General features: G+C 41.1%; 1 protein-coding gene across 1 annotated transcript in view; it reads right to left on the reverse strand.

Moving 5' to 3' along the window:
* Nucleotides 1–1,976: 1,976 nt before the first annotated feature.
* LOC140459619 (phosphatidylethanolamine-binding protein 4) overlaps nucleotides 1,977–27,808 on the reverse strand; it is a 461,051-nt gene continuing 435,219 nt past the window's right edge. The window contains exon 7 of the mRNA XM_072553909.1: nucleotides 1,977–5,079. Within this exon, the coding sequence (XP_072410010.1) occupies nucleotides 4,988–5,079 (92 nt within the window). The 3' untranslated portion in view covers nucleotides 1,977–4,987. The remainder of the gene's footprint in view (nucleotides 5,080–27,808) is intronic.

The following is a 27,808-nucleotide window of genomic DNA, read 5'->3' on the forward strand; positions in this document are numbered from 1 at the left end:
CAAAACGTGCGTTATAGCAGAACGACCTGTATCAAGAAAATAATTAGAACTGGAGGTTTCTCAGCCTCCCTGTTAATTCAAAAATGACACATATTCCTCAAACAAACAAAAACAGACATTGTTGGAGAGACTCAGCAAGCCTAACAGCATCAATGAAGAGAAAACCGCGTGAAGGTTTTGAGTTTAGTGACTTCAGAAGTGAATCTGTTTCCATTATTTGCAGAGAACAGGTTCCTGTACATGAATATATGTCACTTCTGGCATAAATGAGATACATTAAGAGCTTGACTAATCACACATTAGCATAGGTTTTAGCATGCATTATTATTCAGCAAATGCTGTCGAATGACCGATTCACATTTAACAGTAGACATGGTTCAAAGTACTTCCTTTCCTCAATGTGCTTGTTCAGAAATTTGCAAATGGCTTCTCCACTGCTGTCTTTTTTAATTGGTCAAAAATTAAACGGTCAACATACACATTTGAATTTGTATTGCTTTATACATTATAACATGTTTCATAAACTTGATTGAGTTTTTTGAAGAAGTAACAAAGAGGATTGATGAGGGCAGAGCGAAAGGTGTGACCTATCTGGAGTTCAGTAAGGTGTTCGACAAGGTTCCCCATGGGAGACTGGTTAGCAAGGGTAGATCTCATGGAATACAGAGAGAACTAGCCATTTGGATACAGAACTAGCTTAAAGGTAGAAGACATAGGGTGGTGGTGGAGGGTTGTTTCAGACTGGAGGCCTGTGACAGTGGAGTGCCACAAGGATTGGTGCCAGGTGCACTACTTTCATCATTTCTCTAAATGATTTGGATGCGAGCATAAGAGGTATAGTTAGTAAGTTTGCAGACGACACCAAAATTGGAGGTGGAGTGGACAGCGAAGAAGGTTACCTCGGATTACAACGGATCTTGATCAGATGGGCCAATGGGCTGAGAAGTAGCAGATGGAGTTTAATTTAGATAAATGTAAGGTGTGAGGGAAAGCAAATCTTAGTAGGACTTATACACTTTATGGTAAGGTCCAAGGGAGTGTTGCTGAACAAAGTGACCTTGGAGTGCAGGTTCATAGCTCCTTGTAAGTGGAGTCACAGGTAGATAGGATAGTGAAGAAGATGTTTGGTATGCTTTCCTTTATTGGTCAGAGTATTGAGTACAGGAGTTGGGAGGTCATTGTTGGAATATTGTGTGCAATTCTGGTCTCCTTCCTATTGGAAAGATGTTGTGAAACTTGAAAGGATTCAGAAAAGACTTACAAGGATGTTGCCGAGGTTGGATAATTTGAGCTATAGGGAGAGGTTTAATAGGCTAGGGCAGTTTTTCCTGGAGTGTCGGAGGCTGAATGATGACCTTACAGAGGTTTATAAAATCATGAGGGGCATGGATAGGATAAATAGACAAATTGTTGTCCCAGGGATGGGGGAGTCCAGAACTAGAGGTCATAGGTTTATGGTGAGAGGGGAAAGATATAAAAGAGACCCAACGGGCAATTTTTTCACGCAGAGGGTGGTATGTGTATGGAATGAGCTGTCAGAGGAAGTGGTGGAGGCTAGTACAACTGCAACATTTAAGAGGCATCTGGATGGGTATATGAATAGGAAGGGTTTGGAGGGATATGGGCCGGGTGCTGGAAGGTGGGACTAGATTGGGTTGGGATATCTGGTCGGCATGTACGGGTTGGACCAAACGGTCTGTTTCCGTGCTGTACATCTCTATGACTCTATAAGCATGGTTTTACCATCGATTCTGCTGAAAACCTCGAAACAGAGATTTCAAACAGTTCTCTCTTTGAGGATTCTAAGGTTTAATATAAATTCAACAGAGAGATGGAAGTTTACTTTGTCTTTGGTGCACTTCCCAACATATTGAAAAATCAAACATAAGATATATCTCATGAAATTTTTAAGTCTCACGAGTCAATGAAGCTAATTAGAAGGAGATATGTAGGTAATGAAATGGTAACGGCAGAAATACATTTCATGTGCTTTATTAAGTCTCCATGATGAATAAGTTTGAAGACTGTTTCACCTTTCCAAGCAGTATTTTACTGACTATGATTCTGAACTGCAGAAGGAGACACAGGTTAAAAAGATGAGTGAAAATTACATTTTATCATGAGGATACAGAGATGAATAGTTCAGTATTGAACATAACAGCAGCGTCAATAATAACATGGCATTTTCGTTTGTCAACTTTGGTTGTTTTCTTAAAAATTAATTCAATTCACTGGATACTTCAAACCTCACCAGTCTGAATTTATGATCCAAGTCTTAAAACTTACAAAATAAATTAAGATCAATTATTACTCAATATTCAAACTAGTTAGCAAACCTGGATGAACTCATTATTATTTGTGGAAAATGTGACTAACTTGCTGTGCACTTTCAAATCCTTCTTTGCTTAAAAAAAAGCTATAAATTTTTATTATTGAATAGGCAAAAGATGCTGGAAGCACTCTGGTATCACCTTATAAGCCCCCATCATCTGATTGAGTCTGAAGACAAACCACCACAGAATTCTAGTACACTCAGGTGACTGCAGAAGTTAGGATTGAGGGAAGAAAAAGAACTAAAATGTGTGAATCTTGCCCTCAAATGGAGATATCTTCAAGGTTATCAAATTAACAACATAGTCAAGGGAATGGAAGAAATAAACCCAGACCACGACTTTAAATTGTCACAAATTGGCACATGAAATTACCTTGAGATAGGATGGGCTGATACTTTCAAAAACAATCAGATGTTGCAATGGGAGACTGGGCTGTCTTTCACAGTTATGAACGAAAATGGAGTGAACCACCTTCCTCAGCAGAATTCTCTCACTCACAGGAGTTATCTTGCACAGTGCTGAAAACAGTACAGAAACAAATGGTACATAGACCAATGAGTGAGGCATTGCCATGTGAACAGTGAAAACACAAGGACTTACAGAATTGGCTGACTGAAAGAAGACAGCGAGTACTGGTGGATGGAAAGTTGTCCGCCTGGAGGTTGGTAACCAGTGGTGTCCTGCAAGGAATTGGGCCTCTGCTCTCTGTTGTTTTTAAAAATTACTCGAATGAAGAAGTGAAAGGGTAGGTTAGTAAATTTGCATATGACACAAAGCTTGGTGGTGCTGGAGATCGTGTCGAGGGCTGTTACAAGCTACAACAAGATATCGACAGCTTGCAGAATTGGGCTGAGAAGTGACAGATGGAGTTCAACCAGGGTGGCATGGTGCCTCACAGCACCAGAGTCCCAGGTTCAATTCTAGCCTTGGGCAACTGTCTACGTGGAGTTTGCACATTTTCCCTGATTCTGCGTGGATTTCCTTCGGTTTTTCCAGTTTCCTCTCACAGTCTAAAGATGTGCAGGTCAGGTGAATTGGCCATGCTAAATTGCCCATAGTGTTCGCCACATTAGTCAGAGGGAAATGGGTCTGGGTGGGTTACTCTTCAGAGGGTTGGTGTGGGCTTGTTGGGCTTAAGGGGATGTTTCCACACTGTAGCTAATCTAGTCATCTGGTCTAATCTAGTCTAGATAAATATGAAGTGATTCATTCTGGAAGGTTGAATTTGAATGCTGAATGCAGGGTTAAAGACAGGATTCTTCACAGTGTGGAGGAACAGCGGGAGCTTGGTGTCCATGAACATAGATCCCTCAAAGTTGCCATCCAAGTTGATTGGGTTGTTCTCAAGGCATATGGTGCTTTTGCTTTTATTAATGAGAGGATTGAGTTTAAGAGCTGCGAGGTTTTGCTGCAGCTCGATAAAACCCTGGTTCGACCAGGCTTGGAATATTGTGTCCAGTTCTGGTTGCCTCATTATAGGAAGGATGTAGATGCTTTAGAGAGGGTGCAGGGGAGATTTACCAGGATGCTGTCTGGATTGGAGGGTTTGTCTTATGAAGAGAGGTTGAGTGAGCCCGGGCTTTTCACACCAGAGAGAAGAAGGAAGAGAGATGATTTGATTGAGGTGTACAAGATAATGAGAGGCATAGATTGAGTAGGTAGGCTGACACTTTTCCCCAGGGCAGAAATGGCTGTCACGAGGGGTAATAATTTTAAGGCAATAGGAAGAAGGTAGAGGGGATATGTCAGAGGTAAGTTCTTTATGCAGAGAGTGGTGGGTGGGCAGAATGCACTGCCAATGGTTGTAGTAGAGTTTAAGTGACTGTTGGACAAGCGCATGGATTGCAGTAAATTGAGGGGTGTGTAGATTAGGTTGATCTTAGATCAAGGGAAATGCTCGACACAACATCGTGGGCTGAAGGGCCTGTACTGTTCTATGTTCTATATACATCCTTGTTGCATGGTCAAAGTATGACATACATTGCATAATCAAAGCCAAACAGAAAAAGAAAGAAACTGCTCGTCATTCCTCAAACTAATAATTTCTGGAGATACAATGGGTAAATCAGATTTTATTACTCATCTTTACTGAACCTATTTATTTTTCCTGAACACACCCATGATATTTCAATTTACTTATAATCCAATAAATCATCATAACATTCTCCATGCACACCAATCAGAGTAAAATTAAACACTCAGATTTGAGCTTTGGACCAAAGTTGGCTGAAAACTTCATTAGGACAACCAAACTTAGATTACTGGGCTCCCTGATAACATTTAGACAATCAGCCTTCCCAACCACATTATTCCTGATTGATTCAAAAATCACAGATATAGAAAGCAATCTATTTTGCTTTCTCGATGCAAATAAGAAGAGTTAAAACAAAGCCATCTAGATATCATAGATTTTCCTGTTTCCATGATTGTCAATGGAATATTTTTAATTCTTGGACTTTAAGGTGCAACCAGAACACTGACAAGCGGTTATCTATTATAATGCTTGTTTTTGTGGAACTCGTGTATGCCAAACAAAATCAGCTTATCATGTCTTGGTATTACCCAAGCAAAAGCGGTTAAAGACTTTTTTCTATGGAAGGCGTTATGCAAAGCCGAAGTCTCTCCTTGAAAACTTTCACAGCCAAGTCGTTCCTTCAGTCTTCCGAGTTCTGGGTCATGAATTGAGTTGATGCCACTGAGCTTCCAAGGTTGAACCTGGATACAAATGAATCCAAGTCCCAAGAACCTATGTCAAAAAAAAGCAGCATTAGTGTAAATCAACACTGAATTAAACAGGGAGATGGTGAGGACTGCAGATGCTGGAGATGAGAGTCAAAATGTGTGGTGCTGGAAAAGCACAGCCGGTCAGGCAGCATCTGAGGAGCAGGAGAGTTGACGATTTGAGCATAAGCTCTTCGTCAGGAATGTCTGCCTGACCGTCTGTGCTTTTCCAGAACCACACTTTGTGACACTGAATTGAACAGCTCAAGTCAGCATCCAGGAACAGAATCCTTTTACCTGTGATCTGTTGCAGCACGCAAAAGATATCCAACTTCCCTGTATATATGGGAATAGGTATTTCGGAATGAGTAGAGTAAGGGATCTGTAAATTTGCTTGTCAGGTTTTTGTGGTATATTTGAAGGTGCTTAAGCTGTTAGTATATTACTATTATCAGATAGTTGTGAATGCAGGCATTGACTCACTCTAGATTTCAGAAAGCATTCAAAAAGAACATTTGTGACAATATATGCAATTCTGCAATGTGATTCCCACCTTGTAATGATTCGCTTTGTCTCTATTCTTTACGATATATGCTGTGGAGAAATAACTATTCATGTTGATGATGGGAAGGTTTCCTCTGAAATTTGTGAAATTGCAGTAGATTCTTTCCATACACCTTTACAATCTTGCTACAAGTGACAAGACAATCAATTCTTAGCTTTTACGTTTCCATCCTTAACGCTAATATTGATTATAAACACAAGGTGACAATTGGAATCTGCCTGATTATTGTTGCTCCAGCTGAGGGCCGTGAGTTAGTCTGATGGGTAAGGTGTGTGGGGAAGAAGCAGTCAGAAGGGGGCTGAACTGTAGTCAGCAGCAGTGCACAGATTTCTCATGAAAGCAGAAAAGGCCCAGCCTCCTCTGTAATCTTCATTCCACATAAAGGGATAATTAATCAAATCAATAAGTGATCAAAGGGAGATGATCTTCAACAGGTTTCTCTTCCTGCTCCCATACCATAATCCATGAAGTCATCTTTGGTTTCCTTTTCTTCATATTTCTACACAAACAGGAGAGCAGCTGCGAGATGTACTTTGACAATACTAAGATTTCTCTCACCACTAGGCTCTTGATGTTTCTACTGCATCTCCAATATCCAAGATTAGAAGAAACAGAATTTTCTCCAATTAAAGACAGAAAAATCTGAATCTGTAATTTTCGATTGACCACAAACTCCTAGCCTTGCTACTGATTTGATTCCTGAAAATGAACCAGGTTGTTCCATCCTGTATAACTCCGTTCATCTGATATTTTGCTTCATTTGAGTTCGAACTCAAGCCTCTACCCTGTCCCCTCCAAGGTCCTCTTCACTAACTATTCTGGGCATCAGTCCGCAAATGTCTCAAATTTAAATTCTTTATTTTCACAGCTTCATCCAATTCTTTCTATGCAAGTTCTGCAGCCAGAGCTGTAACTTTCCCTGGTCTCTTAGCTGCACTGTCTTTGCCTTTTTGTCAATAGTTTAGACCATCACTGACAGCCAGAACTTTATTTGGCAAGACCTCACACTCTACAGTTCTCCTTCCTGTAAACTCTGAGCCTCTCCATTACTCTGTTCTTTAGGATATTCCTTCAACTAAAGCTTTAGGTCACTTCTCCAAAAATCTCCCTGTTTACTTTCAAATCCAGTCTTGTCTGATTCTGTTCTCACGTGGTGCTGTAGGACAGTTCTCTTTCTAATATTTTACTTTTTAACAAATTACAGTTCTGATTAGGAATTCCTTAAAAGGTTGTGAGATAAGCACAGGTTTCCAGTGAACCAGATTTCTCCCCGTGTCTTTCTCGTAACCAAAATAACTGTTATGTGCAAGTGCACATGTTTTATTTAATTTCATTTTCAGAGAAGGATTTTGAGCTTACTGCTGTATCTTAGTGACAATTAGCCTCAGTTTTATATTTCATAATGCAGGGATTAAATGATGAGCATCAGGATGCATCAGTTGCATTTCCAGCTTTTTCAGTCACGGGGCTTTCTGTTTGTGCTATCATTTAATTCACCTAAAATACAGTTTGCTTTGAAAGTAAACCTTCTCTCTGATGCCTTGTAACTTCTCCCTGCAGTCATTTACCAACAGCCTGAATGATTTATTGCATTTCATAAATTTCTAAATGGGAGGAGTGCCACTCATCATTTCAAGGAGATTTTTTTTCAAGGAGGTGTCCATGTCATATTTTACTTTGTGCTTTTTATATGTGCCATTCTATACACCGCTCAACCTAAATGTAAATAGTTTACAGCAATTTTTCACTTTTCATTCCAAAATCTGTCAATTAAATGTTGAGGTGAATTCTTTTCCTTCCTGTCTATTTTCTTTAAGTAATTTTATCTTCGCTTTTGGTCTCCACAAAGGAGTCAGGAAAGCTGAGCAGTCAATCTGCTCTCAGATGTCTGCTGCCTTGGCCTCAGATCACTCATAAAAGGAGTGCAAAACTGGCTAAGGTACAAATGCTTCACCCCATTGGAGCCCAACAACGGGAGTGTGCTAATGTGGATCTGCCATGAAGTATCACACGACTTCACCTTGAAATAACCTTTTTTGGGGAAAAATACTTTGTCTTTTGTCACCTCACCAAATCAAATCAACATGAGCTTTCAATAAAGGATGAAAGTGTGAACATTGCTGCTCTCCAACAACCTGTTGATGCAACTGTATGGAATGCTGCAAAGTGAAGGCCATTCAGTTTCACTCACACCTTCCAGAAAGCAGCTTCCTTTGGGCACTCTTATTGATGCTGCGGATTTTGGTTTGGAAATTTAGAAGAATAGAAGAAGAAAATCATTCTAAGTCTCCTTGGCACAATATCCTTTAATGTTAAGGTGCTGCCTTGGAAAATAACCTTTTAATTTTCCCATCCAAAACTGTCCTTAAGGTGATGATGAGTTGGCACATTGATCTGCTGCAATCCACGTGCTGTAAGTATACCTACAGTGCTACTGGCTCAGGAGTTCCAGGATTCTAATCCTACAATACAGAAGGAATAGCGATATTGTTTGAAGTCAGTTTGATGCTTAGCTTGTGGGAAACTTGTAGTTGATCACATTTTAATAGAATTGGTGTCCCTGTCCTTATCGATGATAGAAGTTCCGAGTTTGGAATGTGGTGTCAAATAAGCCTTGGTGTGCAGCCCAAACTTGGATACTGTCCAGATCTGGGTGCATAATTGTAGGGACTGCTTCAGTATCTGAAGAATTGCAAATGATGCTGAATATGGTTGGGGTTCTGACACTATGATGAGGAATTCCTGCAGATAAGTCTGAGATTCAGAAAGTTGGTCTTCAACAAGTGGAACCATTTTTCCTTTGTGTGAACTACAACTCCTATTAGTGGAGGGTTTTCTCACTGTTTCCCATTGACTTGAGGCTTACCAGTGCTTGATATAAACCAGCCCCGCCCCCCACCAACTCTTTTCAGTTCCGCTCTTTTGTTTGCCTGGTTCTTGTCAAATTCAAGGGAGCATTATTGAGCAGGTCATCGCTGAGTAAGTGCATCTTGATATCATTGTTGCTGATTCTGTCAATTAGTTTTATGATGATCAAGAGAAGACTGATAATGCAATAAATGGTTAGATTGTCCTGCTTTTTTGAGGAAGCTCGATGGCTTGGCAAGTTTTCACATTGTTGGATTTATGACAGTGTTGCATCTGCACTGGAACAGCGTAACAAGGTGCATACCTCAAACTCAAGTCCGGTCTTGTCTGATTCTGTCTTCATTAGGTGCCGTAGGACTGTTCTCTTTATACTTTTTTTTACTTTTTAACAAACTACAGTTATTATTAGGAATTCCTTAAAGGGTTGTGAGATAAGCACAGGCTATTGCCGAAATTTTATCGGGGCCAAAGGTCTTTGCACTATCCACTGCCAACAGCTGATGCTTAATATCACATGGAGTAAACAGAGTTGTTTGAAGACTGAATCAGTGACACTCTGATATCATAAGGATGTCAAGTTAATAATATCAACTGCTGTAAAATCACTCAACTAACATTTTCACTGCACCAAGCAATTAAGGGCAATTACTTTGAACAAAATATGATGATGTCATTTAAAAATGTTGGTGGCTTGTTCGACACATTTAAATGACAAAGTCAATTTGAAATATTAGACCTTTTCAATTGACATGATTCTTCTTTAAGGATAAGTGTCATAGTCAGTATAAACCACTGGTTTCATAGTGCCATTGATATTTTTGAATCTGGCAAACAAGCTTTGAATTGCAGCTAACATAATTAAAACAGACACGATTGCTTATCCAGACCCTTTGCCCTTTCGGTCTTTTAAACCCAGCCTTGTAAAACAATTACATTATCTGTTAATTGTCTTACTTGCAGAGGTTTAAATGAAACCGTTTGAGAAGATCCCAAGGCAAAATCCCAATGATATTCCAAACTAATACGGTACTCTATAAAAATTAACAATATCATCAAAATCTTGCAAGATGGCACCTCCAATAATTCAGCACTTCCAGAGCATGAGAGTGCTGTTTCAGTCAAGATTCTGTATTCAATTCTCTGAAATGGGGCTTGATGCCACTGCACCTCAGTTGACAAACAAGTCTGGATGAAACATTATCCTCCAATACGAATTTATCATGAAAACCACTTTTTTGTTATCTTGAAACCTGGACAGGGCAATGGGAGTAATTTAAATTCAATACATAAATCTAGAATATAAAGCTAGTTTTGGTGGTGATGACGCAACTATCATCCAATTGTCATAAACCCAATATGATTTATAACCGACTTTTGGGTTGTCCTTGACTGGTCTGGCCAACACGTGATTCAATCCACAGCAATGTAAATGCCTCTTTAAATTGCCCTCTGAAATGGGTCTCGTGAGATGGTTCAGCGACAAAATGTTAGCCTTGTCAGTCACATTCACATCCATTAAAAAAAACCAGATAGAACCCCAACCCTAAACGGACAATGTAATTTCTTCAAGTGCTGGAAGCCGATGTGGGATCCAGCGGCATCAGTGGTATCTGCATTGGCAAGGTCCAGCAAGGACTCATGGAGTCAGCAGCACTGTTGGAGGTGAGATTATACTGGAGAGTGTCGGCTCTTGATCTGGCAGCACAGCAAAGGGCAGCACAGCTGGCCGCTCCAGGCCCATGGCTGAGCACTTACCAAGAAGGACTGGAAAGCTGAACTTCATTTCTTTACTTTTCTGCCTTTATATTCTACATTTTGTTTTTGTTTGTGTTTTAAGATGGCATCAGAGAGTGTGACATTACGCTACACTTTGCCCTGTACTTTGTGAAAGAAAGTGACAAACAACAAATCAAAAAGTGAATTATTCATCCAACACTTGTGGATGAAGATGGTTCCAACTAATTCAATGTTCTTTTTAGCACTGATGGGCTGATCTCTCCCACCATTGAGGACAGAGATATTTCTATGACTACTGGTTTTCATTTTGTCATCCATCATCTTTTATGATTGGATATGGCAGAATTTCAGAGCTTTGATCTGATTCGTCACTTGGAGGATCACTTCGCTTTGTCGCAAGCTGAATACATCTTTTCGCATGCAACAGTCCAAGGTATAGAAAAAGTATATAAGAGCTGGCATAAAGCTCCTGTGGTACAATGGTAGTCAATGCCTCTGAGTCAGAGAGTCTGGATTTAAATCTCACCTGTGCTAGACATGTGTCATACATGTCTGAACAGATAGATTAGAAATATCTAGAAGAACTAACATAGGAAGGATGGGCTGAATAGTTGTCTTCTTTGCTGCACAGTTCCACACAAGTTGAGAACATAATTTTGTGTCTTGGCTTTAATCTTTATCAATCACATCATCTTAGCATCTTGACTTGGAATGATGTTTCTTTCATGATGGACCTTTTCAGGATAAAGTGCAAAGATGCTCATCGACTGTTGTTAGATGAGCCAGTGGGGGGCTTTTATCTGGAATTTCAAATTGTAAGACAAAAAAAACTACCCCAATGGGTGAAAAAGCTTGGAGTCTGACACAGACTGAATACATCTTTCTCTTAAATCATTGGCATTTAACCCCTGCAATCAAAAATAAATGAGCCTGATCATCATTAAGAAAAGGAATAGTTAAAACTCCTGCTTGGAGAATTAGATCAAAAGATCTATAAACAGTCCGTTTGCCTACAGTTGATGCAGTTGCTAGGAGATTCCCCTCCACTGCTATGGTGATGGATTTTAGATTCACTAGTAATGCTGGGGCACCTTTTAAACACCTGATCATTGTAGAAGTGGCATATCTCCTAGCAACAATAAGAGATAGGTAAGCTGCTTTCCCTTTTTTTTCTTATTTTCTGATCATAGAAAACGAAATGCACCATTGTTGCAACATGCATGTGATCTTACGTTCTCAAAAGCGGCCTATGACCAAGGTTATGATCTGGAATGCAATGCCTGAAAGGGTGTTTAGAGCAGATTCAACTGAAATTTTGAAAAAGGAATTGCACATGTGATTGAAGTGAAATGTTTAAAGGGAAAGAGCGAGGGAGCAGAATCTATTAGACAACTCTTAAAGAACCCACAAAGACATGATGGCTGAATGTGGTATTATTCAATGATCCCACTAATAGATAGCTGTAGAAAATTCTTATGTTAGAATTTGAGGGCAGCACGGTGGCACAATGGTTATCACTGCTGCCTCACAGTGCCAGGGACCTGGGTTCAATTCTAGCCTTGGGCAACTGTCTGTGTGGGAGTTTGCACATTCTTTCCATATCTGCGCTGCTCCCCATGTCCCCTGTGGGTGCTCTGGTTTCCTCCCACAGTCCAAAGATGTGCAGGTCAGGTGAATTGGCCATACTAAATTGCCCACAGTGTGAGGCACACTAGTCAGAGGGAAATGGGTCTGGGTGGGTTACTCTTCAGACGGTCAGTGTGGACTTGTTGGGCCAGATAGCCTGTTTCCACAATGAAATGTTTCATGCTCATTTGATTAAGAAGAACAGGACATTTGTGTCAATGAAATGGCAATACCCCTGATGACGCAGTACACCCTGAAATGTGAAATGTCAGCCTTGATTTTGTGCTCCCGTCCTTTTCTATCTTGAAAGCATTCCCTCTGATTCAAAATGAAAATGCTGTTACTGAAGCTTGCAGATAAACAAAAGCATCTTGTCAAAAACCTCAATTAGCTTACTTAAAATAGCTTAGAAAATTCTCTTTGTTGATTTTGGGCAGAAGATACATATTTTTAAAACTTAAGCTGAATTTTTACTCAGGTTTTTAACGCTTAAGACAATGGTCAATATGTGCACTGAACAGTCTGAATGGTTTCCTTGTACATCAAAGTTCTGCACTTTGTTTTGGATGTGACCTCCTTGGTTGCACAGCAACAGTAGTGGTGTTGATCAAATTAAATAAATCCATATCTTTACTGTGCTATGTTGGTAATGCGTGCAGTAAATTAAAGGGTGATGGGATGGAAGGTGAAGACAATAGGAATCCAATCATTTTGCAAAGGACAAGTGCAAGAAATGGTGGATGGGAATGAGTTGAGGAAAATGGAAGTCTTATGGACAACTAAGTTGGGCTGTGATTTAACTGTTCTCATTTACATCTTACATTTCTTTATTTGACTCATTGCCATCCACTATCAGGCCGTCAGTTATTTAACATACCCCACCTTCTAAACAATCAGACCTTTTGGGTTTTCCTCTATTCCCCACCTTCATCTTCCCTGCTTCTGTACTTGCTCAACATTTGCCACTTCACAAACTTAATTTGAGTTCTGATAAAAGGTGTTGACCTGTAATGTTCACGATAGAATAACCTCGGTTATCCAAACATCAATTATTCGAATTTCGGATTATCCAAACAAAATCTCAAGGTCCCTGTACATGCATTTCAATTGAAGTAGGAAAATTCTATTCCTTATCCATTTAATGCATAATCTTGCAAATTTGAACAGGAATATAGATGCAAGTATGCTTTAAAAAATAATTAACTTCAAATATATACTCGAGACGATGTTAGAGTTAAGTCTTACACTTTTTATAAAGAGGCTCTCCAAAACTTATTCTCCCCTTGAACAAAGGTTTGTGACTGTGAATACACAAGAACAACATATGTGCAAGCCCGAGCTGTGCGCTCTTACAGCAAGATTGTCTCTCAACATTGACTCACTCCATTTTGCATACACATCAATTTTTTTCCTCAGCTCAAACTCTGGAGAGTTAAATCAAAAAATGTGCTTGCACTTTGAATTTCTGTTGCTTTTTCCTCCTGTTATCCCATGACGACTCTTTTTTGCCAAACATAAAGTAGTTCAATATCTTTCAGCTGACAAGAAAATTTAATGTAACTTTTTTTTGATTAGAGAGAGCAAATCATAGTGAGTTAGCGCATGTGAAAATAAATAATAGGAAAACTTGACAGAAGGAAACACGAGGAAAACATTACTCCCTCAAAATAATTGATGAGAGGATGGAAACTGAAGTCAGTGAAAAATCTTCCCTCTCTCTCGTGTTTCCCCTCTATTTTGCGCCTCTCTCTCTCTCTAAGGGCTCGAAGTCACTGAGGAAAGAGGGACAACACATGATTAGTCTGGACGGCAGGATGACACCAAACAGAAAAATGCCGGCTGCTGTCGAGGAGCGGGATAAAACGAAGGAGAATGTCAGCGAAAAATTTCACAGACTTCAGTCAAACTCTAGCCAAAAAGTGATTTTATTTGTAAAATTTCATGAATTTTTAAAAAATATCCAGTGTTTGTACACATTCAGTTGATTGAATGAAATAAAAGCACTGTAAACACACTTTTTTACATAATTATGTTCAAAATGGCTTCCTTTGTTTACGATCAGATCAGTTATCCGAACAATCAGTTATCCGAACAAAATACTCCCCGCTGCCTTGTTTGAATAATTGAGGTTGTTCTGTATTTCCGTCTTCATAAATGCTGCCAGACATGTGAAGCATGTCAAAGATATTCTGCTTTCATTTCAGATTTCCAGGGTTCAGAAATAGTTGGCTTTGGTATAAAAAGAATATGGATATTCAACTTCTGCCAAAAACCCAAATCATGTGACAAGCTCCATCCTCCTTCCCAACCAGTTGCTGACGCCAAACCAAATGGTAAAATGATAAATCACACTTTGTTTGTCCTGAGAATTAGTTTGCCGACAGGGTTGAAGTGGAAGTCTACAGCACCATTTGAAGATTTTGACAAGATCTGAACAAACAGTTTAGATTATCTGCAAGCTTCAGTGGCACCATTCTCACTTGGAGTCAGGAGGAATGCTTTGAAGACTGACATAGGACTTGAGCACACAATCAAGACTGACACTTCACATTTCAGGGAGCAATGCAGAGTCAGGGGCTTGGTTTGAAACATGAAAAAAAGTCTTGTCTTCTTACTCAGATGGGCAGAAAAACATTTCACTGGAAAATTCAAAGAGAATTTCTTCCAGTGTCCATCCAAACATTTAATCACATAATCAACGCCACAAGAACAGATATTGGTCAGGTGTCTCATTGCTAATTTGGGCTCATTCACAGATTGGCCACAATGTTTCTTGACAAAACAGCCATAAAATAGCTAGGTACATCATGAGGCTGTGAAACAAGCTATACCAGTTTAACTCTGTATTTAATTCTTTGAGTCAAAGAAACACAGAAAAAAGGAACAGATCAAGATTGATGAAGTTGATGTGTGAGAAATTTTGGAAAACATTAAGATTGATAAGTCCCCAGGGCCAGACCAGATTTAAGGTAAAAACAATGACTGCAGATGCTGAAAATCAAATACTGGATTAGTGGTGCTGGAAGAGCACAGCAGTTCAGGCAGCATCCAACGAGCAGCGAAATCAACGCATTCCTGATGAAGGGCTTTTGCCCGAAACGTTGATTTCGCTGCTCGTTGGATGCTGCCTGAACTGCTGTGCTCTTCCAGCACCACTAATCCAGACCAGATTTATCCTAGGCTGCTCCGGGAAGCGAAAAAGGAGGTTGCTAAGCCGCTGGCGAGGATATTTGCCTCCTCACTCTCCACAGGAGTTGTACCTGAGGATTGGAAGGAGGCGAATGTTGTTCCTCTTTTCAAGAAGGGTAATAGGCAAATCCCTGGCAATTACAGACCAGTCAGTCTTACGTCTGTGGTCAGCAAAGTTTTGGAAAGAATTCTGAGGGATAGGATTTATGACTATTTGGCAAAACATAGTGTGATTAAAGGCAGTCAGCATGGCTTTGTGAGGGGCAGGTCATGCCTCACAAATCTTATTGAGTTCTTTGAGGAGGTGTCAAGACAGGTCAACAACGGTCGAGCAGTCGATGTGGTGTATGTGGATTTCAGCAAGGCATTTGATAGGGTTTCCCATGGTAGGCTCATTCATAAAGTCAGGAAGTATGAGATACAGGGAGATTTGGCTATCTGGATTCAGAATTGGCTGGCTGACAGAAGGCAAAGTGGTCGTAGGTGGAAAGTATTCTGCCTGGAGAACAGTGTTGAGTGGGGTCGCGCAGGGCTCAGTTCTTGGGCCTCAGCTCTTTGTAGCTTTTATAAATGACTTGGATGAGGAGGTTGAGGGGTGGGTTAGTAACTTTGCAGATGACACAAAGGTTGGAGATGTTGTAGATAGTGTAGAGGGCTACTGCAGGCTGCAGTGCGACATATACAGGATGTAGAGCTATGCTGAGAAATGGCAGATGGAGTTCAACGTGGACGAATGCGAAGTGATGCATTTTGGAAGGTCGACTCGAATGCTGAACATAGGATTAAAGACAGGATTCTTGGCAGTGTGGAGGAACAGAGGGATCTGGGTGTGCAAGTACATAGATCCCTTAAAGTTGCCACCCAAGTGGATAGGGTTGTTAAGAAAGCATATGGTGTTTTGGCTTTCATTAACAGGGGGATCGAGTTTAAGAGCCCCAACGTTTTGCTGCAGCTCTACAAGTCCCTGATGTGACCAGACTCGGAATATTGCCTCCAGTTCTGGTCGCCCCACTATAAGAAAGATACAGAGGCTTTGGAGAGGGTGCAAAGAAGAATTACCAGGATGCTGCCTGGACTGGAGGGCTTGCCTTAAGAAGAAAGGTTGATTAAGCTTGGACTTTTCTTTCTGGAGAGGAGGAAGACCTGATTGAGATGTACAAAATAATGAGAGGAATAGATAAGAGTCAATAGCCAGAGACTTTTCCCTAGGGCAGGATTGACTGGTATGACAAGTCAAAGTTTGAAGATATTAGGAGGAAGGTATAAAGGAGACATCAGAAGTAGGTTCTTTATGCAGAGTTACGAATGCTTGGAATGCGTTGCCAGCTGTGGTGGTGGAAGCAAAGTCATTGGGGGCATTTAAGCGACTGCTGGACGTGCACATGGATAGCAGTGAGTTGAGGGGTGCAGAGGTTGTTACTATATTTTACGTTAGGATTAAATCTTGGCACAACATTGTGGGCCAAAGGGCCTGTTCTGTGCTGTACTTTTCTGTGCTCTATGTTCTAAGTAGTCCATTCAGCCCTTCGATCTTGCTATACCATTCAATATGGCTAAGTGTTACGACACTGGGTGAACCCACCTGCTTAACTTAAAGCAGCAACACAGAAAAGATTTATCCCCATGCTGTAATCTGTGAAAATTTGAGAGGCCAAGAATTATTTAAAGTAAAAACTAAAACTTTATTTCTTTCAGTATAACTGAGAATAATTAACTAACAAATATCTAACCTATCTTTTACCTTTCCCTTCCACAATACTAGTCCATAAAACTCCCAATTAAGATGAACAAAACAAAACTTCTAATCTCAAAACCATGCAACTTTCAGTTTTCTCTGTAATCCTGCTTTCTTTTCTTCTTTTTCGGGGTTCTACTTCACAGGTTACTGATCCATAAAGGTACCTTTAAGACAGCTATTTTTCAGACACTCTTTACATGCTGGTAGTTTGGTAGTTCTCCTCTCAACTGTTCAATTTTCCTCGGTCTTATACCCCCAAAGCATCGGATTTTGTCATTGGCTTTTAAGATTGTGAATATTCTAAATTCAAACTGGATTGGAGTCTGGTATTTTTTTGGGTATGACTTAAACTGATTGGTCTAATTTAAATCTGTTTTGTCGTTTCCAGGAAACCACCTACCCTAGCCACCCGAGTAGCCGGAGCACATGTTACATTGTATCTTTTTTCAGAAAAGTTTGTGCTGTCAGGTAGTTTTTGTGAGCTTTTAACTCTCTTAAAGGTACAGTACACCCACATTTTCATATAATAAGCATACAACTCATACAACTTGTTCCCGCATTCTCCCCATATCTTTTGATCTCTTTCACCTGAAGAACTATATCTAACTTTTTGAAAACATTGAATGTTTTGACCTCAACCACTTTTCACACAACCTGATTACTCTCTGGGCAAAGCAATTTCTCCTTGTCTCGACCCTAAATGGCCCACCCATATCATTATTCAGTGAGACACTGCCAGTGTACTGAATACACAATGAATTGTCATTTGGCCTAAGTATCAGGAGAAAAAAAATCACAGAGGAAATAACATGACGGATGTTCGTAATCATGTAAGAATTGAGTTTCTGGATAAGGGTGACAAAGTGATTTGTAAAGGTAACTTTTTTTGAGGTGGTTACTGAAATCACCCTGCTGTCCCCACCACTTCTCATATCAGTCTTGAATTAATGACAACAGAGCCGTGTTTGCAACTTTATAAATGCATGTGTTGCTTGTTTAAAATTCGATGAATCCGAAGATTTAAGCCATCTTGCTCGTGCACCACCAATATTAGGCAAATCCATTAAGGTGCATGTGCCAATCTGAAGCACTACTCAAAATAATGTTACAATTAATTTTGATGAACTTGAAATGATTTTCTTAGTGCTGTTGCTGGTGAGAATCTTTGTTTGCTGACAGTGAATAACCAAAAATACATGGCACAATTTCCAAGGAAAATAGTTGTCTGTTATTATGAATAGCCAATGGCATTCCAGTTCTAAAATGTACAGGGAATAACCTTTCTCTTCACAACTTTTTTCACATGTGGCTAGTCTTAAATATACAATTTTGATTTCCCTACCAATAAACGAAGTGAATCCTTTCACGTTGATGCTCCTCAGAGTCTATAAAACAGACTGTACAATAAAAGAACCAAAACAGTTTACAGTGGTGTTTGCTTTGCCATCAATCTTTCACAACATCCAAAAGGCAAAGCAATTCAAAGTTACATCTTTGTGTTCCCTGAAAGCAGTTGCAATATTAAAGGGCATCTGGACTTCTCTTGTTTTCTTTCTTCCAGATGCATTTTAATAGGTGGCAAACATTCCAAATCAGTAACTTGTGGAAACACAAGGATTCTAAAACAAATGCAAATTGCTAAGTAGTTTGAGAAAATAAGCTGGTGGTTCAGAGGATGTCATAACCAAGATAAATTGTGAGCTGGTTAAAATATCACCCACATATCAAAATTAAATTTGAGCCTCAAAATCATTGCAATTCTGTCATCTTTTCATTTATACGGTGAATTGGTCCTTTTCATAATCATATTTACATGAACATGTGTCTAACACTGCACATCAACGGCTTGATATAGAATAATCATCACAGAAAGATCTGCATACCAAATGACACTTCCTCAATCTCACTGGCCTTTATGTTGCGGTTGTTAACAGAATTAACTCTTTTTGGTATAAAAGTTGCAAAGTTTGACTCGCTTGTTTGATTTGCACAAATATCACATTGTGTCTGATGCAAATATAAAATTACTTCTTTGATTTAATTAGCTGTATTGTTCTTTTGATTGACGGGCTCAGGCGAGTCATATTGTAAGTATTTGTACATTCAGTCCAGGCTGCAAATTATTCTCATCACCTACAAGACAATTTAGACAGTCACCATTATGTTTATGACCTCTGGTATACTATAGTTAATTGGATGTAAATAGTTATTCTTGGAATTGCTACTGAAATTGTGTGAGAAAGCCCAAGGTCTGCAAATCTGACACTGAGATTTGGCAGCTGGTTTCGATTATGCAGAAACTGCTCAAGGGCAAAATTTCCCCCTTTCACAGAGGTTTATGTTAAAATATAATGGGGGTGCCTCTGCATCAGAAGAGATCCATAAGAGAACAAATTCACATGTTTTTGAAATGCTGCCTCCACAGAAAAAAAGCAGGCCTACGAGCAAGAACAGGGCACCACAATCAAGAATGTCCACAAAATTTCCTTCAAGCTTTGTAACCAAGTGCAGAAAAATATGACAATCCTTTAAACAGCAGCTATGCTACCCAGCATTTCTACTCACCAGGTTCAAAGTCAACACAAGTATGTGAGTAAGCATTATCTTGTTGCATATGAAAAAAAAAATGCAAAAATCCAATACAACATTAAGCTTTGTTGCTGTCAACCAGCAATGGTTGAAGAGCTCATGTGTTAGCTGTAACTTTTAATTCAAAGCCTTGATAGTTCTTTTACAGATGGATTGTAAAACCATTGAATTGCATGTTTCCTTCATGATGTGTGTGATGTGCTAAAGTTTTATTGAATGTCTCTCATCATCCCTTTGCTTCTTAAATATACAATGTCATGGTGATGTTTGTTTTCACAGTGAGATATACTGAACTGAACCAAACCTAAGGACAGTGAAAGAATTCAAAGTTTGTAATCCCTGCAACATTATAGCCTACAGAAGCATCATTCGGGTAAAGAAAAGGTGAGACCATGCTCTTTCCTGAGCTATGGATCAGTATAATTCAGGGCTAAGGTTTCATCCTCACAAACATATATTTCAACAAAGGCATACACATGAAAAGCACAGTCAATGAGATAGGTTTGAAGATATATCATGAAGGAAGTATTTTAAATGGTGCTTTTGTCACTCTCACCACAAGACATCAGATTGCCAATGGACCAAAATGGCACAGCATTTCACAGCACTCCACATCCCAATCCACAACTTTCTGAGTGGAAGCAGAAAAGCATATATCCCACATGAATTAGCTAGCACCTAATATGGTGATAGCATCTCATATGCCAAAGTTTGAAGTGAGTGGTGGCCCCAAAGAAGAAAATGTGTGGATCACTGTCAAAGGTAAATGTACTGTGGTAAATGTAAAAATGTTGCACAGCTGTATTACATTTAAATTTCTTTGTATGTTCATCTGATTATGTAAAATATATCTGTTCTGGTGTGGTGAAGCAGGAAGATTTCAGTGCACTGATCGTCTTATTGTCCACTGGTGGTGTCAATATGGTGCAGATTGGTGAAGACATCCTGGTAGCATAGGAATGGGAGTCCTGTTCATGTTCTGTTCATTCTATTATTCATCTCAAGACAGTTCTGATATTCCTTGAGAATAAGGCTGCTCTATATATTAAATTCACTTCTTTGCCATTGTTCCAGATCCCTCACGAAAATATTGAATGGTCAACCAACCAGAGATATCCACCCACAGTATCTGTGCAGAAGTGCTTCCTAATTATTTTACATATCAAATGGATTGATGCATGTACATCCATAGTTTGTGCAATATTTAGGGATGAGACAATGGTGATTAAGACCAATGACTTCAATGATTTTTGTCCATTCTGAACTCTGGGGCTGTGTTCCAACTGTCAATGCAGCCAACTCAGAACAAATAGGGCATCAAACCTTGGACTTCTGAGGACCAGTGTGTCTCCAATGAGCTGAGTATGTGATGATATCAGTTTTATCACATTACATTCTTCAGAAAACATAGGAACATAGCAAGCCATTTGGCACTTCAGGCTTTGTCATTCAATAAGATTATGGGTGATCTGGTTGTGGTCTCAGCTTCACTTTCCTGTCTATCACCAATAACTTTGGACTCTCTACATTATCAAAGATCTGTTTGACTTGGCCTTGAATACATTTAAAGACTTAGCCACAATATCTTCTGGGAAAGACAATTCAACGTTTTAATGACTTTTTAAAAAATGAAAATTCTTTGTCTTTTTCTTGAAAGTGACTTTGTCTTAAACTGAAGACCTTTTATTCTTAAACTATGTCCCCTAGTTTTAGTCTCCCAACAAGAGAAAATATCCTTTGGATATCCATTCTGTCTAGTCCCCTCAAGTTCCTGTATCATTCAGTAAGATCATCATTCATTCTTCTAAACACCTGTGGCCATTCCCTTTCTGAATAACAGAAGTGCATCATCTCAGGAATGAGTTGAGAGAGCCTTCTCTGAACTGCTTCTAAACCAAAAATATGTTTTGCAAACAAAGAGACTAAAACTGGCTGCAACACTCCAGCTCAGATCCCACTAATGTCTTGGACAGCTGCAGTTAAATTTCTCTACTTTCCTAATCCATTTCCCTTGTCATAAATGGCAATATTCCATTCTCCTTTAAACAGGTCACCTTTCAAGGATCATACGTGTTGACTCCACTGCACATCCTCTTTGACCTTCACAATGTAAGTAATATCACTGAATGAAAAGAAAAATCTAGAAAGATGTGAAAAAAAACAGAAATAGCGTCATAGAGATGTACAGCATGGAAACAGATCCTTCGGTCCAACTCGTCCATGCCAACCAGATATCCCAACCCAATCTAGCCCCATCTGCCAGCACCCGGCCCATATCCCTCCAAACCCTTCCTATTGATATACCCATCCAAATGCCTCTTAAATGTTGCAATTGTATCAGCCTCCACCACATCCTCTTGCGTGAAAAGGTTGCCTCTTAGGTCTCTTTTATATCTTTCCCCTCTCACCCTAAACCTATGACCTATTGTTCTGGTCTCCCTGACTCCAGGGGAAAGACTTTGTCTATTTAGCCTATCCATGCCCCTCATAATTTTGTAAACCTCTATAAGGTCACTCCTCAGCCTCCAACGCTCTAGGGAAAACAGCCCTAGCCTATTAAACCTCTCCCTATAGCTCAAATTCTTCAAACCTGACAACATGCTTGTAAATCTTTTCTGAACCCTTTCAAGTTTCACAACATCTTTCCTATGGCAGGGAGACCAGAATTGCATGCAATATTCCAACAGTGGCCTAACCAATGTCCTGTAAAGCCGCAACATGACCTCCCAACTCCTGTACTCAATACTCTGACCAATAAAGGAAAGCATACCAAATGACAGACAATGTCTTAAAAAACTTCTTGAGTTAAAGCCATTTCACAAATGGTTCAGATGACATGTTTCTGGCATTAATGCCAAGGATCAAACAGAATGAATGGTGAAATAATAACTGGTCTGTAATTGGCAAACATATTACAATTCCGATGGCCCATTTATACAAGGTATTTATTTCAACAATTTTCTTTCTTTATGTATTGGTTCTACTGTCAGTTTTTATTTTGGTCAGCTGATTGTTTATTATGCAGAAAAACTTTTGAACATGTTTGAGTTTTCCAAATTCTGTTAATGACACTGCAGATGTCCTTATTAGCGCAAAATCATATTTGATTTGATTTGATTAGTTCCATAGAAGATTCATAACAGACTTGAAACATGAACTTTTTCTCTCTTTACAGATGGTACCAGACTAGCTGAGTTTCTCCAGCACTTCCTCTTTTTATCTCAGATTTTCCAATCTAACTACATAACTGAAGTTCTTCATTCTTAGAATTATTCTTGACAGTCTTTTCTGCATCCTTTCTCACGCCTTCACATTCTTGTTTAATTTGATTTAATACTCAAGTTAATGGTGAACCTGCTTTTGACTCTGCACCCCTATTTATGAAGACCAGCATCCTGTATGCTTTTTCAACTGTTCAACCTCCAATGCCACTTTTCATGATTTGAGCCAACATATCCCAGTTGCTCTGATCCTCTACTCCCTTTATAATTGTGTCCCTTACCTTGTATTGTCTGTCCCATTCTCCCCTCCAAAATAAATCACTTCAAATTTCTTCCATAATCTATATCATTGGCCACTTGTTTGCCCATATAACTAGCATATCTTTGTCTTCCTGTGGTTTAATACAATATTGCAACAGTTCACAAAACCTCCTCAAATTTTGAAATGGAGGCTTGCACACTGAAGCCTATGCTATCAAAATGTATCAAGAACAGCAGGAGGTCCTAACATTAAAACCTGGAGAAATCTCAGTGTAAACATCTTTCCAGTCTGAAAGATACCTGCTAACCACTGCACTGGCTGTTATTATTCAGCCACTTTCATACCCTTTTATACTCCTGACCTTTTTATTCCTTGAGCTGAAAAGGAAATACTTAGGCATCAGGACGAATGCATGCTCTCTTTCTACCTCGTCCCTCTGGCTGGTAGACGTGTACAGCACCATCCGTAATCAAAGTTTGGGAGAAGATTTGTAGCTCGGGTGCTCGTTGTTGTGGTTCTGTTCGCCGAGCTGGGAATTTGTCTTGCAAATATTTTGTCCCCTGTCTAGGTGACATCCTCAGTGCTTGGGAGCCTCCTGTGAAGCGCTTCTGTGCTGTTTCCTCCGGCATTTATAGTGGCCTGTCTTTGCCGCTTCCGGTTGTCAGTTCAAGCTGTCCGCTGTAGTGGCCGGTATATTGGGTCCAGGTCGATGTGTTTGTTGATAGAGTCCATATGGCACTCATCCACAGACTCTTTCAACAAACACATCGACCTGGACCCAGTATACCGGCCACTACAGCAGACAGCTCAAACTGACAAACGGAAGTGGCAGAGACAGGCCACTATAAATGCCGGAGGAAACAGCACAGAAGCGCTTCACAGGAGGCTCCCAAGCACTGAGGATGTCACCTAGACAGGGGACGAAACGTTTGCAAGACAAATTCCCAGCTCGGCGAACAGAACCACAACAACCATCCGTAATTTTACATCCAGTCAGATCATTGGGTCAGGAGGAGCAGAATAGCATCACTGCAATGCCGCTTTCAAATTTGTGATCTGGTCATTGACAGGTACAAGTTCCCCACAGTCTATTCTTGGTAATCACAGTCACAAAGTGGAGGGTTTTCCATTTTGATTTGTTCATCAATTATCCACATTTGTCATGTTTTGTATGGATGAACTTTAAGATTGCCTATAACTTTGCTAAAAATGGAAGCCAATGATCTTTTATGTCAGATATTTCACAGATTGCGTGTTTGAGACTTCTTCTGAACTCCATTCGGCTTACAAAGCTTCATCAGTTGAAAGTTGTATTCTGAAGGTAAGGCAATAGGTCTGGAAGGGTGTGAGATTATTATTATCATAGTCATGTCATTGGACAAGTAATCCAGAGGCCAAGTCTCAGGGGACATCAGTTCAAATTCCATCATGGAACTGGTAGAACCTAAAATTCAAATAAATAATTAAATGTGGAATTGAAAACTAGTTTCAATGAGGTGAGGGTCCATACACAGTTCTTGGCCATGGAGGAGACAAAGAGGGCATCACTGATGATGTCCAAAACACGAATACTAATGCTTCCAAGTTTGTGATTGCCAAGTTCTTGACCAGGTTGATTTGCTTTTATCTTGGAAATTGCCTTCATCAAGTGGTCATGGAGGTTAGGATGTGATGGAGCTGCACGACAAGATAGGTTTGAGTTAAGTCAAGCCATTCAGTAGTGCCACATTAATTTTCACAGGACACTGAATGCCATGAGCTACTGGTCAGATTTTCTCTAGGTGGAAATTATCATTGCCTCGCATTTGTGGAATGCTCTGCCCCAGAGGGCAGTGGAGGCCCAGTCTCTGGATTCTTTTAAGAAAGAATTGGATAGAGCTCTTAAAGATAGTGGAGTCAAGGGGTATGGAGATAAGGCTGGAACAGGATACTGATTAGGAATGATCAGCCATGATCATATTGAATGGCGGTGCAGGCTCGAAGGGCAGAATGGCCTACTCCTGCATCTATTGTCTATTATCTATTGTCTAATGACCTCAGCATCTCTGAAGATGATGATGTCTGCGGAGCCTCCTCCTCCAGCACATTTAATTGTCCATCACAATTCAACTCTGGAAGTGAGAGGACTGCAGAGCTTGGATCTTATCCATTGGTTATGAGATTGCTTAGCTCCCTCTGTCACTCACTGCTTATGCTGCTTGGCATGCCAGAAATCCCGATCTGTAACTTCACCAAGTTGAAACCTCATTTTTTAGAGATATCTGATGCTGCTCCTGGCGTGCTCTTCTGTACTCTTCAAGGCACCAAGCTTAATGGTAATGGTTGAGGAGAAGACATTTTCTGGATTAGTGGTGCTGGAAGAGCACAGCAGTTCAGGCAGCATCCAAGGAGCTTCGAAATCGACGTTTCGGGCAAAGGCCCTTCATCAGGAACAAAGGCAATGAGCCTGAAGCGTGGAGAGATAAGCTAGAGGAGGGTGGGAGTGGGGAGAAAGTAGCATAGAGTACAATGGGTGAGTGGGGGAGTGGATGAAGGGGAAAGGTCAGGGAGGAGAGGGTGGAGTGGATAGGTGGAAAAGGAGATAGGCAGGTAGGACAAGTCCGGACAAGTCATGGGGACAGTGCTGAGCTGGAAGTTTGGAACTAGGGTGAGGTGGGGGAAGGGGAAATGAGGAAACTGTTGAAGTCCACATTGATGCCCTGGGGTTGAAGTGTTCCGAGGCGGAAGATGAGGTGTTCTTCCTCCAGGCGTCTGGTGGTGAGGGAGCGGCGGTGAAGGAGGCCCAGGACCTCCATGTCCTCGGCAGAGTGGGAGGGGGAGTTGAAATGTTGGGCCACGGGGCGGTGTGGTTGATTGGTGCGGGTGTCCTGGAGATGTTCCCTAAAGCACTCTGCTAGGAGGCGCCCAGTCTCCCCAATGTAGAGGAGACCGCATCGGGAGCGACGGATACAATAAATGATATTAGTGGATGCGCAAGTAAAACTTTGAGATGGTCCAAGTAAATTTAAGGTCAGGGTGGAATGTGTTGGTGAAGTTGATGAATTGCTCAACCTCCTTGCGGGGGCACGAGGTGGCGCCAATGCAGTCATCAATGTAGTGGAGGAAGAGGTGGGGAGTGGTGCCGGTGTAATTACGGAAGATCAACTGCTCTACGTAGCCAACAAACTCACCCATTGTAACAACTTCACCAACACATTCCACCCTGACCTTAAATTTACCTGGACCATCTCTGACAGCTCTCTCCCCTTCCGGGACCTCTCCATCTTCATTAATGATGACCGACTTGACACTGACATTTTTTACAAACCCACCGACTCCCACAGCGACCTGGAAATACACCTCTTCCCACCCTACCTCTTGCAAAAATGTCATCCCGTATTCCCAATTCCTCCGCCTCCGCCGGATCTGCTCCCAGGAGGACCAGTTCCACCACAGAACATACCAGATGGCCTCCTTCTTTAGAGACCGCAATTTCCCTTCCCACGTGGTTAAAGATGCCCTCCAACATATCTCGTCTACATCCCGCACCTCCGCCCTCAGACCCCAACCCTCCAACTGTAACAAGGACAGAACGCCCCTGGTGTTCACCTTCCACCCTACTAACCTTCGCATAAACCAAATCATCCGCCGACATTTCCGCCACCTCCAAACAGACCCCACCACCAGGAATATATTTCCCTCCCCACCCCTTTCCGCCTTCCGCAAAGACCGTTCCCTCCGTGACTACCTGGTCAGGTCCACGCCACCCTACAACCCACCCTCCCATCCTGGTACTTGCCCCTGCCACCGCAGGAACTGTAAAACCTGCGCCCACACCTCCTCCCTCACCTCTGTCCAAGGCCCTAAAGGAGCCTTCCACATCCATCAAAGTTTTGCTTGCACATTTATTGTATCCGTCGCTCCCGATGCGGTCTCCTCTACATTGGGAAGACTGGGCGCCTCCTAGCAGAGCGCTTTAGGGAACATCTCCGGGACACCTGCACCAATCAACCAAACCGCCCCGTGGCCCAACATTTCAACTCCCCTTCCCACTCTGCCGAGGACACGGAGGTCCTGGGCCTCCTTCACCGCCGCTCCCTCACCATCAGACGCCCGGAAGAAGAACGCCTCATCTTCCGCCTCGGAACACTTCAACCCCAGGGCATCAATGTGGACTTCAACAGCTTCCTCATTTCCCCTTCCCCCACCTCACCCTAGTTCCAAACTTCCAGCTTAGCACTGTCCCCATGACTTGTCCAGACTTGTCCTACCTGCCTGTCTCCTTTTCCACCTATCCACTCCACCCTCTCCTCCCTGACCTATCACCTTCATCCCCTCCCCCACTCACCCATTGTACTCTATGCTCCTTTCTCCCCACCCCCACCCTCTTCTAGCTTATCTCTCCACGCTTCAGGCTCACTGCCTTTATTCCTGATGAAGGGCTTTTGCCCGAAACGCCGATTTCGAAGGTCCTTGGATGCTGCCTGAACTGCTGTGCTTTTCCAGCACACTAATCCAGAATCTGGTTTCCAGCATCTGCAGTCATTGTTTTTACCTCTGAGGGGAAGACATGCCTGGCTGTGAGGTCACAAATTGTGTCAAACTACGATTCTGCTGCCTGATGGATATCCTGTCTTGAGTTGCTCAATCGTTTAAAGTCTGTCCCATTAAACATGGCGATAGTGCCCTATAACACGATAGAAAATATTTTCAATACAAAATGGGTCTTCATCTCCACAAGGACTGTTTGGGAGATCACTCTTAGATGAGATTAGATTAGATCAATTAGATTACTTAGTGTGGAAACAGGCCCTTCAGCCCAACAAGTCCACACCGACCCTTCGAAAAGCAACCCACCCAGACCCATTCCCCTACATTTACCCCTTCACCTAACACTACGGGCGATTTAGCATGGCCAATTCACCTAACCTGCACATTTTTGGACTGTGGGAGGAAACCGGAGCACCCGGAGAAAACCCA

The sequence above is a fragment of the Chiloscyllium punctatum genome, chromosome 35, assembly GCF_047496795.1.
Source record: "Chiloscyllium punctatum isolate Juve2018m chromosome 35, sChiPun1.3, whole genome shotgun sequence".
Taxonomy (NCBI): domain Eukaryota; kingdom Metazoa; phylum Chordata; class Chondrichthyes; order Orectolobiformes; family Hemiscylliidae; genus Chiloscyllium; species Chiloscyllium punctatum.